General features: G+C 38.4%; 1 protein-coding gene across 1 annotated transcript in view; it reads left to right on the top strand.

Moving 5' to 3' along the window:
* The window catches only part of LOC149300549 (aminopeptidase O-like), a 146,689-nt gene extending 139,936 nt beyond the window's left edge, over positions 1-6,753 (top strand). Inside the window, exons 15-16 of the mRNA XM_089485036.1 lie at positions 5,572-5,658; positions 6,610-6,753. Coding sequence (XP_089341162.1) covers positions 5,572-5,658; positions 6,610-6,753 — 231 coding nt within the window. The remainder of the gene's footprint in view (positions 1-5,571; positions 5,659-6,609) is intronic.
* The last annotated feature ends 9,858 nt before the right edge of the window (positions 6,754-16,611 follow it).

Below are 16,611 nucleotides of genomic sequence, written 5' to 3'. Positions count from 1 at the left end.
ACTGTAGGTAAGGAATGCTGTAAGGAAAAGACAGCCTAGCTTGAAAATATGACAGAAACAAGGATTTTTTGGAATACGCAGGCATGTCTTATTGTAGGAGCTCAATACCGTATTGAAGGAATGGGGTGGTATGTGTATACATGTATTTAGAAATCACAAATCACATTGACTCAACTGATTTGAAGCACTGGTTTGGAGATGGATATTTAATATTAAAAAAACAGGCTAAAATGAGCAGAACCACCATGTAGGAAAATGAGCCATCAATACGTATGAGCAGTCATACACTTTATGTCAGGACTAGAAGAGGGTTTGGACCAACTTGTTTTCATACCAGCGGAGGTGATTGGTGAATCCTACAGCCTTTAGACTATTGCACACATCTATTAAATACAGATTCCCCCCCCCCCCACTCCAGAGCAGTGAACTGATGACATAATAATCATTGTCTGCATTGCTTCCCTTTAGAAACAGTGCTTTCCTGTATCCTACAAATATACTGGTTATATCATTCATAGATACAGTATTATGTCATGCAGCATATACAATATACACAGATTGCATCTAATAACATTTTGTATTTCTCAAGTCTTTTTATTCTAAAAGTTACAGTATCATGCCATGTAGCATATACGGTAACAGTTCACAAGCAAAACATACATTTTCCATTGGATATGTTTTGTGTTTCTAAAGGGTTTTTTTTTTTTTTTTTTTAAAAAGACTGTAGGAAAGAATCACTTTTTATGGGATGTTTGTGGATAGCCAACTGTGTTAGCCCCAAAAATTGGGTTCTTATAATATGATAAATTACATTCTTCCTTTGGTACTCCAGAATTCACTTCTCATTCATACACGTGTGCTGTCAGTTCTATCATACATAGGAAATTAAACAGAAGTGGTGTGGAGAGCTTTGCTGTCGTGTTACAAGGTGTAATCTTAATACTTTCCTACAGCAATTAGTTATAAATTAAAAAAGTGTTTTACTGGCAACTGCCTACCAGGGGATTTCATTTTCAAAGAACACTAGTGTTTGTAAAAGGTGCTCTTCTGTGCAAAGGCTATATCCCATTATACAGCACTATGGAATATGATGGGGCTATACACAACAATGCCCAATGCCTCTCCATAGACTGTAATATATGTCATGCAGTACAAATGGAAGCGGCATTTAGATATTTTTTTTTATCTGTCTGGCAGCATTTCGCTTTCACCCATCTAAAACATTCACAAGTCATTTGTGTTACCAGATTTCTCTTTACTGCAAAAACCGTTGCCTCTTGTTTTCAATGATGAGAATGCAGTTCCGAATATCTCGTTCAGTTACTTTATATCACTAGTTACATTGTTCACTTTGCCAACATTTACGCTCTGGCTCACGTAGCTAAAGCACTGTAAATGATGTTTCGGGGGGTAGCGCATAATACCCAGCACTTTGCTCAGGGATAGATAATCCATCCATAACAGCCCGCAGTGTCTGTTTTCAATCCTCGTCATGTACAATATGATGGCTTTGATCATGAAATATTGTATGGAACCCATAAAATAATGCGCTGTATGAACTGGTTTCTATGACTGGTTAGAGATGCATATATTTAGTCTTTATTATGTATTCTGCAAAAATATTGCTGCAGTCCAAGGTATCTTGGCTGTAGAACTTCACCAGCTGGGATCCTGAAGCAAAATATTATTTTTCCTTTTGAATGTTTGAGCTCCATGGCTAAATAACAAGATGTATCGTCGTCATGTCATGTCTGTGATCACCTCTTCTCCGTATCCATGGTTTGTAGGTAAGCCACCAACGGTGGGCATTCAAAAGAGAAGGTCAGACATCAGTAGAATGATAATATAATATACAATATTAATAGTATGTGTCTTTTTACTTTTACACCTGGAAGTCGCCTAAAAGGACAAATAGCGAGGGGGAAAAAGCATATTAGCCCTGGCCATACATCACTCTTTAACAGTCTTAATTAGGATGTCAGCCGAGTTATATGAGCCACATAACTCCTTTCTTTAATATGAATTTGCTGATAGCTGTCTTCATAACGCCAGTATGCATGCCTAATCAGATGCAGGTACCTGGAAAAAGGAAAGGATGAACGTGATGAATGAGGACTAACGCGAGCGCCCCGCAGACATGGAGAGCAATATCTGCAATGTTGAAACTTCTGTTTATATTACATTCTTACTTAATCTTGTTTATCCTTCAGGACTGTCCACGCTCTGCTTTATATTTGATTAATGACTTACAGTATTTACTTTAAACATAGCAGAATGGCAAACACACTGACTCAACATCTTTCCTACTACCAGAACACACAAGCTTTAGAAAACTCCTTGTTTCTTCAAGATGTTGGTAGCAAGGCATAACACTGCCGACATGACACTTCACACCTTGAGCTGTCAAGGGTGCCAGTAATGTGTGTCTTGGTTGTGTTCACCATCTAACATATGGGACGGCGTTAATACTGGACATTCTTAACTGTGTTATGCTGGGTGCCCCCCAGCGGGCCAGCTGAGCAGACATCAACATTTTTGCACTCATACTATGATGATGGGGTATTTGCGTTTCCTTGGTATTGAATGGAAGTCGTATAAATATACAGGATCATCTTCGGCTGGACAATAATTGGAACAATTATTGTCATTTTTAAAGCAGGAATATAGTAAATCCTGCCCAAGAAGTGACTCTACTAGTGAGGTGGATTAGTCTAGCCGCAGCTTGGTGCAAAGTATAGGGTCCTTGCACAAGTCTTTTGGCAGAATGGTTGGCAGCCAATGGATTATTCTGTACCTGGCTCATTTCCATTCCTGTTCAGATGAAAAGTTTAAATTTTTGGTATTTCGTCTGGAAATGGTTCCATGTCACCGTATGATCTGTCCATAATGCCAGCCACTCGTAATGGATAGTTGATGCAGCGAGATGCTGCCTTTCTCTGTAATAATAAATCAGCCAGTTAGGTCTGTTTCTCCGTATGCTGTTTTATTGATTCAGTGTTTATTTAGCATTGCCAAGTACAGAACATGCAGTCATCACATTTTCCATTCAAATACTAGGTGATGATTGAGTGTGTCATACAAGCAGCATACAACAAAATCATGTTGTAGAACAAGGGGAGAAAGCCAATAATAAAGACAAAAGGTAGACATAAAAAAGAGAATAGAAAAAGCATATAGGCCGATATCCCACTTGGTTGGAAAAAGTTTGAAGTTAGAACAGTGTCCTCGGAGCACCAATTAAGGGCCATAGATATCATTATAGATCATTCACTTCAAAAGGGACTTCAGTTAATCTTTCCATGTTAATCTACCGTGTCTCTGTTTGCACTTCGAGCCCTCTAGCAGTAAATACCATATTTTCCGTAGTATATATAAATTGAATCTTATGTATTTAATTCATTCATGTGGCCAAATATACTGATTTCTGATGCTCTGGAATTACCGCTTTCGTCTTCTTATACGGGGGGGAGGGGGTATAGTGTGGCCGAAAGGCTTTAAAGTGTGGCGCCTCTATATTTAGTTACTTGTCCGGAAGTTCTTCAGTCTGAAGCAGGACCACCATATATGAACATAGCTTCCCGGGCCCTGTATGTTGCAATTTATTGCAACCTTGATGATTGATCCACCTTATGGAAAGAGTTTAAGGATGAAAGCGTTCCATCCGCTACTACATGTCTTAGGAGCAGGACGTTTGTGTCCTCGAGTGAGTATTCTGAGAGGATGTTCAGGTCCTCTCCTGGGGGAAGGTTCTTGTGTTGGATGAGAGGTGTCAGAAGGGAAGGTGTGTTCCACAGATACTCTGATCCCAATTATGTAGTGTGGAATGATGTAAAGTGTGCTATTTTAGAGCAATCCATACTAAAATGCATAGTCATTGCTGAAAACATACCGCTAGGTGAAATGACAGCCATTCTCCTGTTATTTGTGTATGTGTGTAAATAAACATATAACAAATACACAAAATATAAAAGACATATTTAAAAGGGACAGTGGGTCCTTCGTACTTCAGCACCAAAAGGGTTAATGACTCTGGGCAGGTACTGTTCCAAAATTCTGTGCTGTTCTTTCATGTGGAAAGTGTGAAGCGTAATCTGAGAACAAAAGCACATTGACAGAAATGTTAGGCAACAAAAGATATGCATCATTGTAGCTGGAAAAGAATGTGTCAACATTCAGAAACAAGGGTGGAAGTGGACGTAATGTACTAAATCCAGACACCTTTTGTCTGTGGAGGCAGCGGCCTTTGCCTTTGGACTTTCTGTAACTCCATAGATTTGAATCCTTTTAGATAGATCTGAATATATATATATATATATATATATATATATATATATAATTCTAGTTTTTAAATGTGTTGCACCGTTCCAGTCCCCCTCGTTCAAGAACAGTTAACGTGCAAATACATTCCGGTTTCTACATTTGCACCCTTGGAATAGGCTTTTCTGGATCACAGGGTACCTGCTGTACCTGTGCGACGGGAGGACCCTTTTGGCTTTACACAGACTTTTTTTGGTGACTTTTGGACCTAGTGGCTGTGTTTTATGTAACTGAGCAAAACATTTAGACAGAGAATAATGAAGTTTATGGAATTGTATGCAGTTTCTTTAGGATATTTACATTCCTAGCAAACATTCATAGAACATAGGAAGTTTGAGGGACAGAAGAAAGATATTTTTTTTTCTCCTAAAGAGGGATGCTTGGGAGGTCAGCAGTCAAAGGGGAAGCTTGCTTTTTAAATTCTATTCTAAACACTTTGCTACATTGCTATGAAGAATAGTTGACCACAACTCTGATTGTGTGTGTGTGTATATATATGTGTGTGTGTGTGTGTGTGTGTGTGTATATATATATATATATATATATATATATATGTGTGTATGAACTAGCAGATAAATTATTACCACAGTGAAATTCGGCAACCGTAAAAGCATCACACATAGTGTGTGAGTTCCCAGCCGCCACCGGTTTGGGGTACATGGTTTTCTGTGCAGCCCCGTCATTCGGCTCACCAGTGCTTGATACACTCTGTGGACGCCATATGGGTGGGATGTATCCCCAGTTCTGCTGTGGGCTTGAACTTTATGAAACCAGTAATTTGCTCCCTATTTACTACACATAACCTGATTTGTTTCTCATTCAGATTCTAGTGCGTCTCTGCTTGTTTCACTTAAGAATAGTTCTAGTGATGTTGTTGTTAACCCACAATATGTACAGCACCAGATTAGTGTTTTGCCCTTCTTTTTGAATTGGCTGTGCTATGATGTATGGCTGTTACACATATATGTATATATATATATATATATATATATACCGGGCATCCTTCTTTTAATAAAATCTTCTATTTTTATATTTATAAATTTGACTATAGGGTATGGTTAGAGATGCTGTGTTGACAGAAGGTGTTTCTTCTGCCTGGTTCATGTATATTTGCAGAAACCCTGCATATTCTGGCAGAACATACTTTAGCATTTTGGGGTTTGTGTCATTGTTTTAAAGCCAGTTGTCCGTGTGCTTAGTAATAACTTATGTATTTCAATGTTCTGAAAAACACTAATACTGTTTTGTTCACAGGTTCAGCACAGATGGTGTGAACTGGTTATTAAGCATAAGTATACAGCCGCCTATAAGGACGTGGAAACTTTTCTGCAGCATCACCAGGTATGTCGGTAACATGTAACTCATTACCATAACCAATTCATTAAAAGTCAATTATTTATAGAGCACCATCGTATTCCTAGCAACCTCAATGAATATGCAAACACATGGCTGTCGCATAACGAGAAGAAGTCGGTTTGAGCGATTCCTGATGGAGTAACTAGGTGTTTATAGATAACCGCACTGGGCATCCCGTAACCCCCGTTGTTTTTCTTTTCTTAAGTGAAAACTAAACCAGCTTTGGGTTTGTTTTCAATTCCATGTCTGCTTTGGTCTCCTGGGGGTCTCTTGTCACAAGATAAATCTGCACCAACCTTCGAATCATTGAAGTCCTTTTCTCGTGTTAAACTTTTCTCACGGTCCTCTGCTGCTAGAGCCAGCATCCGATAGCAGAGGTTCCTGTGGGGACCCCGAAATATTCTTCAATTTTAAAGTTAGATCTACAGGTCTACCAACACTATCCGCGTAGAGTTTGAAGGCCCCATCAAGCCACCAGAGTTTAATATTTTTTTTACAAGATTTCTCAAAAATGGACAGCTGGGCGATGCCTTAATATAAAAGAGCAACCATAACGCTACTTGTATTTGTTTTTCTTTCTTTAAATGTGATTGGGAGTAAAATTATTATGTATTTCCAACAGCATGCCGTGGGTCGATCACCATGGAAATATAGCCACAAAACCAATCGAACAGTCACCCCCTACCATATTAAATAAAGCAGCAGAATCAGCTGGTGTGTAGCCTGTGTGTAAAGATGTCCTAGCAGATAGTGTCAGTGCTAAACAATTCTATTTTTGCTTTTGTTAGTCCCCCCCCCCTCCATGGAATATAATAATGGCTGGTGATATAGGGTGGGAATGTAGTGGGAGCAGTTAAAATACGCAAGTTGTATGAATAGAAGTAGAAGTGCAAGCGTAGGAATAGAAGTGTTTACTTGTTCTCTTCTTCTCCACAGGCTATGGGTGTGTATCTCTACGGAGAATTAATGGTGAATGAGGATGGCAGACAGCAAGAACTTGCACGCAGATGCTTTGCTGCTGTCAGAGATCAAATGGATGTATCCTGTGTAAAAGTGGTGGGAGAAATGTTGTGTGAATAGAAAGCCCATCTTAACCTGATTTAAACTTGATAGAAGACATTACTGTGGTCAGATTACTTGGCTTCATTCGGAGTAGAACAATATTTTATTTGGCGTAGGGTCTTCAGGGAACTTACGTTGCCTAAAAAACAAAGGGATTCTATGATTTTTTTTACAATGAAATTGTGATAATCCTATACATAAGACCATGTTTTGCTGCCCTATGCTGTCATATACAAAATAAACCCTGTTTTACTGGGAAGCACAAAGCACATTCCTGACTGTAATGCGGTCTTTGTAGATGGCCCTCATTGCCCGTCTATCTCCTGAAATACTGCTTGTGAAGATTTTTCATTGATCTGCATAATATCGGAATACCCCTGGGTGCCTGTTTGCTTAACACGTTCAATGTACCTTGGTATTAAGGTCTTCTGAACTGCAGCATATCTGAAATAGTTGGCTAGTAATGTAATTCACGCTCCTGGCTGCCCCTCTTACTGCCGGGATCGCTTTGGAGGCAGTTTGTGATGTCCCTGTTTACGATATTGTTGCACGTAATTGTAACATAACAAATCTGAATTCTGCACCTCTCATCCTGATTTTGAAAGCCTTATCACATTGTTATTTATGACGCAGCTCTCGGGATACATTACCTCTTCGAATCTTATTCCAATTACATTATCAAGTACGTTAATGACATAGTTAGTAGAACTCATTGCACGGTTTACAATAACAAAAGGACTGCTGTTTTTGAGACGGTTTTCAATAAGTGCAGAGAAACCAGGTGTGAACGTATTATTATTATCTGAAGTCCTATCCAGGGCTTTTTTCTTGGATTTGATGAGCTCTTTCCAAGTGGGGTGGAGGTATTAAAAGGATTAGTGATCATGGGCAGAAGATTAGGATCACATGTAGTCGTGGGGAAAGGCATCTAAAGTAATGTCCTGAGTGTCTCCTTTGATGAAGGCGGAGGGACTGCTGTATGTGTGCATCTTACATCTCTGTGGAAGGTCAGGTGTAGGCAGGAAATGCCATGTAAATCAATGGATGTTTTAATTTCCTTTTCATTCTCAGTATTCAAATAAAGAAATGACCGAGCATTCCATTCAAGTCAATGTTTAACATGTTTTATTTCAGGTAATGGCAGCTTTGTTTTGCTTTTAAATGCATTTAACAATGACAGCCTTGCGTTCTCTTACCCGCCCCGTCTACTGCCCAGAATTCTTCTATTTGGAATCTCAGCATCCACATTTAGCTGCTTGGCTTTGTTGACGTGTAATGAGCGAAGGAATGGTCTGTTTGCAAATTTTGTTATTGCTTTATAACAATGGCGTGGTTGTTTGGGTTCCTGGCATGCTGATTTGTGAATTAAGATTAAAATCACATTGCCAGGGATTACCACACAACCATGTCCTTGGCTGCCTTAATGGAAATCACTAGCTGCTCTCACAAATGGAAAGCATAAAAACACATGTGAAGAGGCGTCAACAGGAAACGAGGAGCAAAATTAATAATAATAATTAGAAGAATTTCATCCGGTGCGTAACAAGGCCCCTGACATTGACCTCTCTAGCAAGGTGCAGAGCTTAGCTGATTGGTGAACAGTGATTAATTTCCTCTTTGTTCACAGTGGCTAAGTTCTGCACCTGAAGAGAGGACGAGATGGAGCACTTTTTCCATGTGGGATCCAGCCCGGGCAGATGTGTTTACCCTGATGATTCTTACCTTAAAAACAGAAACTGATGGAAACCATAGTGAAACATGTTTAGAGATACCGCATATCTACATGTAGCCGAGGTTTTCATTTGCTGCTTTTCTGCACACGTGATGGACACGTCCTCTTGTGCCTACTGAACTGATATCAGTTCTGTCTTATACACTGGCTCAGTTCAGCAGGAACAGGAGTCGTGCCCTCGAGCGCACATTCAGGCAGCTACCAAGACACACTACTACTCGCACAGAATACATATCTGTTGTGTCTTACCTGCTCATTGCCAAGTGTACCTTTACTGATATTTTATCCTTAATGTTTATGTTGAAGTGCATGGGTATTGTCGTGATAGAAATGTCTGGACTTTCTTCAATGTAAGCCTTAATATATCAAGAGTTTGTAGATGACTTTTCATGAATATGTCATGTCCTACTTTTTTTTTTTCTTCTTCATTTATTGAAATAAAAACAAATTGAAACTGGATTCAGATGTCTGCTTTATATTTTTGTCCACAATACCACTAGTGATCGCAAAGCTTCAAGTTTGATCAGTTGTATCTGTAGTGTGGAGCACAAGTCCTGAGTTTCCAGTTACGTTAAGTGCCCTTCCATCTGTATACGAGATAGACCACACTCTTTGTAGTTCTCGAAATGCACACACCTGTTATCCATTATGTTATTTCTTTCTTTTCTTTTTCAAATGCAAGTTATATATGGTTTTAAATGAAGTCAGAACTTTATTTTATGAATGATGTCACTTCTGAGTCAACCAGGGACAGATAGGCACAATATTTTAAACTTAAGACATTAATGGAACCTTTCATTATGTGCAGCTCCACCTTCTGCAACTGTATTTACAGATAAAATGTAAATTACATGTATTCCTAAAACAAGACATCCTCCGGTACCATGGACCTGGAACACATCAGGATTTTCCACCAGGGGAGCGCTCTTCAAATACAGTCTCTGTGGATTACCGCCCTATCCAATGTGCCTTCAGAAACGGCAGCAACTTCTCTTCCAACACATCTCTGCTTGTAATTTCTTGTCCGTCGAACAAAGGAAGCTGTTCTGAAACCATTGATTAGAGTCCTCAAACACGCTTCCAATAAATGTATTTACAGAGGGTACATGATAAAAGGCATTTGGCGATCCCTGGTGTATATTGTGTGTGAGATCGTGCTTATAAAATGGCTCTGACGCTCATACTGACCATACCATGTCAGGAACCCGGTCCGCTTTGAGGAAACCAGCGTGTAAAAGGACTGCTTGGGTAACGCTATACTTGCCGTCTACGAATCTGTACAATTTTGTGATTGCTTTAAAGAGGCTTTCAATATGCCTAATAAATTATACATTGAAGCTGATTTCTTTTTTTGGAAGATCAAATGCTTAGAGCGGCGGTTGAAGTCACTTACAAACAATCTGTTTTTTGTGTGAATTGTAAAAATAAGGAAGTTTCCTAAAATGACTTCAAAGGGGGGGGGGAGGTAGTGACTGCATTTATATCTCCAGGGCGTAGCCTGTCTGCATGCAATCTATTCTATAAATTCTACAATTTCCCTTCGCAGGAAAAGGCACAGAGAATTTCTTTATATTTATGACTAGGCACTAAAGCCTCAAGCTAGCAGAGTTCCATTCACCCGTACATCAAAGAGAGGATTATATGACTGCTAAAAGCAATCGCCTGACAGCTACGCTTACCACACGACAAACTGGGCTTTCGGGCCTTATTGCAATCTACAGAAAGAAAAACCGACTGCAATGCATTGTAGATTTACACGGACACGTTGACGTCATCTTGTTATCGGCAGGAAGGACTCTGTGACATCAGTTTTAATTATGGTCGCTTTGTGCTGTGTGTATTGTGTTTTGTTTTTGTATTAGTATGACTCTTAAGAGGTACATGTCTAGCCTAATAGGTTACAATTGACTTATTTTCTGGAAGTGCAGACTGAATCCGGTATGGAGCTTGGACATGTCCGCTATTAGCAGAAATCAGATTATAACATTTTACCCCATGCAATTTAAGATCATTTCCTGAGCGGACTGAAAGCCTCAGCTGACAGCAGATCTTGGCAGGAATACAAACGTTAATTTCCGATTAACCCCTCCCTGTTTTGAGTCGCTCCCTGTTTGGCTTTCAAACAATCAGATAAATAATTTACATCATTGCTAAAGGAACTGGAACATACATCATTGTGGATTATGTTTCACGGATTTAAATAGAATGTTATACCCAAAACACCCTGAATGTTAATGTATGTTCGTGTGCCTATAAATAGTATATGTATAACGCATTCTTTGTTCTTGGCTTTTATGTACTTTCTTCCGGGCTGTGGCTTATAGAAATATTTTGGTGAAAAGCCGTAAACACCGTAGTATCTAATGGAATGTTCTGATAACATAAAAGTATTTCAAGATACATTTAGATGTCATATCTTAAAAGGAAACTGCGTCAATGTACTTGAAACAATATAATAAATATACATTTTTATGACATTTTCCTAATCTTTTATCTTTCCTTGTCTTGTTAAAGGGGACATCACTTCTGTACTTATGCTCGAAGTTATCAGTTCAGTAACAGGTTGAACTGATGACTATTTTCAGATGATGGACCACTAATTTAGGCTTGTACCCGAGTTCCTGGAAGCCCCATCTCTTTTCTCTTTCTTGAATTTGGTAAACAAACATGTTTAAGATTGGTTCCCAGTTTACTATATGGCCAACCAATAGATGTTATGAATCGGCAAATCCCATGGTGTTGTGTTCATGTATAGACGCATTGTTTTGACAGTTTGGCTGAGCAGTTCCACAAAAACATGAAGGCTACCTTGTCTACCCTGGGTTAGGTAGGCAGAAATAATAAATACATATTTTAGTTTTTTGGTTTTTTTACATGTAGCTCTCACACTGAGACCTGGTACCAAGTTTAACCATACAATTTCCACTTTTATAACAGACGTTCATTTAAAGAACAAATGGTCCTCAACATGCATACATACAGATGCTCTTTGAATTTTTTTCCCTGTGGTTAATTGAAAACCTCTCTCCATAGCATCCTCTGGTAATTGTGTTAGGCCTCTTGAGTCAGAACCTAGTTATAATGTTTATTTTCTCATTTAATAATGGCCATTTGCTGGGAAATGGGCAATTTTCTGTATGCTCATGCACAGAAATAACTGACAGAGCTGTTATCTAAATCAATAAGAAATGTTGGTGTTAAAGATACAGAAATTGACTCATTTACACATTGGAGTCATTTATTCTAATTAACACTAACATCATCCATCAACTGTTGTCACGAAGATGTTATTATACGTTGTCTAGTAGTCCTGTTCTCCTAACACCTGCGTGCGGAATGGTTTAAAGGCTGCGTCAGCTATACAAGATAGGTCAATGGCTAATGTCAGCATAATTGTGCTACACATGCATTCTGCTACTAAAACATTTCAAGCTGCCATGTTCATGCGAATGAGCCCATGGGAAAAGCGTAGGGGGAAACAAACACACAGGTGTGTTTACTCTTCAATACAGCTCTTCGGCTTGTAGGCTTTCTTACGGCATTTAAAGGGTCAGGACAAGGTTTTTATTTTTCTTATTAAATTTAATAATGCAGCATAGGCACTTGAATGCTTGTAATAGCTGTGTCCTCTTAGCAAATCAATGTGGGGATTCCACACTGATGCCTTGTACCCCATCTTCTGCTTGCACATATCCACTATATTCATAATCCCGTGCTGGATTATGCAAGAGTTCCAGGGGGTCTAATAAGACCCCCACCCCGCAGAAAGAGTAACCATTGAAGAAAATGGACCACAGAGGTGATGCACTGCAGCTTCTCCTGTTTGGCCAACAGGTAAAGTGCTTACATTTGACTTAATATGTTTTATTCATTAGTGGGGAGCTGGACTGTCCCTTTAATAATGCAGCATTTAATACATGGGTGTGATTTGCACATATGTTTTATATGGAACTAATCCAGGAACATGTATGCAGTAGGAGTGTTGGCATCTTTTATGTTTGATGCATCGACAAAATATTTCTGCTATGTGATATAACAATCATAAACATGGTTTCCACTTTTTACTCACACCATTTTCATTTTATGCATACTACAGCAGTCTTCACATTATATGCTTTATTATTTAGGCACAACAGTCTGATACGACTATAGACGTATATTCCAAAGTCTCGTGGAATAAGTCTAAGAAAGATATCCCAACATATTTTTAATACTTCTTTGTAGATCTCCGTAACTCAGCATGGTTTTCCTGTACAAATACTATGCAGGTCAGTACACTGGGCTCACCCTGGGTTTACTGATGTGGCCAGGTCCTTCCAGTACTTGTACAGACAAATGCCCATCTGGCTTTTCACTAACCATGCGGTGTGAATAGGCTGCTAATAGTTAAGTGACGAATGAGCAGTTTGCATTTTATCCAAAATGGAGCAATTAAGCAAACATGGTTCATTTGTCGCTTACAAAATTTGCCCTTTTGAGCTACTCACAGGGTCTTCAAATTACTCTTTTGAGCTATACAACGCAATGTTTTGGATTTACTTATATCACCAGGTACCCCACACCAAAAATACCAGGGATAAAGAGGATTTGAGGTTCTTCCTCTACCTCCCTTACACTCCACTACCCTACCCTACTGTCTCTGATCTACTGATTTGGGAGTTGTGGAAACCCCCCTGTTTGGCTCTTTGCCCCAATTACCACTCAAGCCAGTGATGTCATGCTGTGATAATGTCTCTGCCAAGCCTGCCATGCGGTGGTGGTAATTATGGCAAATCTAGCTCCTCGCCTATCAGTATTCTGTCAAATTTGATGTTGCAGAGGGTGGAGTGTAAAATTTCTTACTGGGAAATTTAATAGTTTCTATGCTGGCTAAAGGGGCAAATATAAAGCAAGACAAGTATATCAAGGATTGGGGTGACCACATTTTATTTCTGCCTTTCAGGGACACACTGTGAAGAGGATGAGATTACACACACAGTATAACATCTCACATACACACTGATTCACATATAAACATACCGTCACATACACACAAAATACATTTTATATTATATATACACCATCACATACACACTGATTCACAAATACAATGTCACATACACATAAAATACATTGTATATTACATATATCACATACACACTGATTCACATATAAACAGTCACATACACATAATACATTGTATATTATATATATATATATCTCACATACACAGTGATTCATATATACATACTGTCACATACACACAAAATACATTTTATATTATATATACACACCATCGCATACACACTGATTCACATATACAACGTCACATACACATAAAATACATTGTATATTATATATATATATATCTCACATACACACTGATTCATATATACATACTGTCACATACACACAAAATACATTTTATATTATATATACACACCATCGCATACACACTGATTCACATATACAACGTCACATACACATAAAATACATTTTATATTATATATACACACCATCACATACACACTGATTCACATATACAATGTCACATACACATAAAATACATTGTATATTATATATACCACATACACACTGATTCATATATACATACCGTCACATACACATAAAATACATTTTATATTATATATACACACCATCACATACACACTGATTCACATATACAACGTCACATACACATAAGATGCATTTTATATAAATTATTAGGAAGCCTGTGGAATGGCTCTGATTTCAGATGTAATATTTATATTATAAAATACATACAATCATTAGACATGAGCAGATTCAGAGAATAAACCCCTCTATTACCAGATCATAAACACACACATCTGACGATGGCAGCACCTTACATTGAGCTTGGTGTGAAGGAGGGAGTTGAGAAGTCTCTCCTGATTGGCTGAGACCTCCTTCACTCTCATTGAATTGATTGAGGCTGCCCGGGATCTAAATTACGTTTGCGGGACTGTTCCCTGAATTAATTAGTTTTTTCCCATTTACAGCTTGACACAATTCTTTTCTTAACATTTTAACTGAAAGGCCAAGATATTTTTTAAATATTAGCTTTGGGCTCAAGAGAAGTTCCAGTAATATTTCTCCCTCTCGCTGGTATGACCAACGTCTGATGGATGTCTTTATACAATTACGCCTGCTTTTATTATGTGCGTATAAAAAAAATCACTATCCCTGCATTGCTGGTTTTAAAGTATGAAAGCGGCCATGAGTCTGATGTCCCGGTGTCAGATTATTAAATGAGATAACTTCTGTAATGCTGTAAAGACCTACTGTCTGTTCTGTTTTACCCTCACAAAAATGTGGAGCAGTTAGTTTTTAAACCCAACCAGTTAGGTATGGTGTAAATTAACAATATTATTACCCAGGTAGCTGAATCTTGGGTAAAATCCCCATCTAAACATGAACACGGAGAATACAGCACATATTTAAGAAATAAACCATTTTAGAACACATTCAGCACAGAAAGGAATACAAAGTTTAAAAAGTTTACATTAGTAACTTCCTTTTAAGCTCAAGTGCAGAGGACTTCTGTTTAACTCTTTACTGTCAAACTGCTATAGTGACCTCTATAACCTATAAGGGCTGGATTGTTGGTCTACTCATGAGGGTATTTTTGTCATCCTGTTTCCCACTTACTACTTTGCAAAAGATTTTAACAGCTTTAACGTTTTATGGTGCATTAGGCTTTTGATTTTCTAACTCCCCTCAAGATGGGGATGCAGCATTTCACCCATAAAATAAAACACCGTTTCACATTAACGTAGAAGCAATACATGTCATGTTAACGATGCTTTTCATATAAAGCCAGACATCTTTCTAGCTTGCAGCCAGCACATCATTTTATAACAACACTTCAAAAATGTATATATATATATATATATATATATAAAATTGTGTGTGTGAAAATTAGAAGGTACTGAAACACTTTAAACGAAACCCTTGATTTAAAATGAATGGCTAATCTTGGGATTTCTTGTTTTCGGTATGGAAAAAAACATTGCATGCTTGATTTGCCATGGAGAAGCTGCATCTGCTGCACTTTTGCTGTGGCCACTAATGTACTGAAGGCTCTGACCACAGATATAGTCCCCAAGGACCCCCATTCATAAAGTATTTCTGCACCATTACACAGGATTTTGGCTGGCCTCCCGTCTAGTACAAGGTCGCTCGATTAGTAAATTCTAGGGGTATTTCAGTTGGTGATAACCTTACACATATTCCAGAAAGAAGGGACGTGATAACACCTTTTGGTGGTTCATTTAAGATGCCTTGTCACATGATTCCCAACCTTCAAACACCTGCATTCACTTTTGATCAAAACATGCATTATAAGAAGTTGTAAGGAATATCAGTCTCTCCTTCTATGTAGTCTCAAAGGCACCCTAAGCAGCTGTTTGACACTTTCCTCACCAAGGCTTTTTACTATGTTACATACCGCATGTTTCTTTTGACATTCTTGCCGTATGCTGATTTAATCAAGATTTTCCTTTTCCATGTATGATGTACCCACACAAATTATACATCCTCTTCAGTATGTAAATAAAAACCCTATACAATTTTTTTTCAACTTTGCTTAGAATGTCTTCTACACAGTAAGTGCCACTGATGAACAATGTCCCAAGTTATGCTTGGCAATATGCCCTGATTACAGACATACCCCACATACATATTTGTTCAAGAGGGGCACATCCTTTCCCTACATAGTACCATATAGGGTATTACTTTTAATACTTCTGGCTTCAGGGATTTGGAGAAAGTGAATAGGGGTTGGCAATAGATGTAAGTGCTTTTTTTTTCTTTTTTCAATATGTATAGAGATCCCATTAAGGATCTCTTGTATATCTTATATATGCCAGTGATGTCACAATGACATCACTTTTCTCCTGAAGAATAGGAAGGTGTGGTAGAAGGGTTGAACTTGATGGACTTATGTCTTTTTTCAACCTTATGAACTATGTAACTATGAATGTGAGTTTACAAGATGAAGGATCCCTTATTCTTGGTCATCTCCATTGTCTACAAATCCCCAGCAGATGCATATCTCAATATTGTAAATCAGCCTTGCTCCCGGGCATCAGTGTGAGCATATACAGAATATTAAATCTCTCCCCTCCCCATACTGATTGTCGATT

This window comes from Sceloporus occidentalis, unplaced genomic scaffold (genome assembly GCF_023333645.1).
Source record: "Sceloporus occidentalis isolate IW3139 unplaced genomic scaffold, rSceOcc1.0.p SCAF_24, whole genome shotgun sequence".
Taxonomy (NCBI): Eukaryota; Metazoa; Chordata; class Lepidosauria; order Squamata; family Phrynosomatidae; genus Sceloporus; species Sceloporus occidentalis.
Note: the sequence above shows the minus strand (reverse complement) of the source record. Positions and strands in the feature narration are given on the sequence as shown.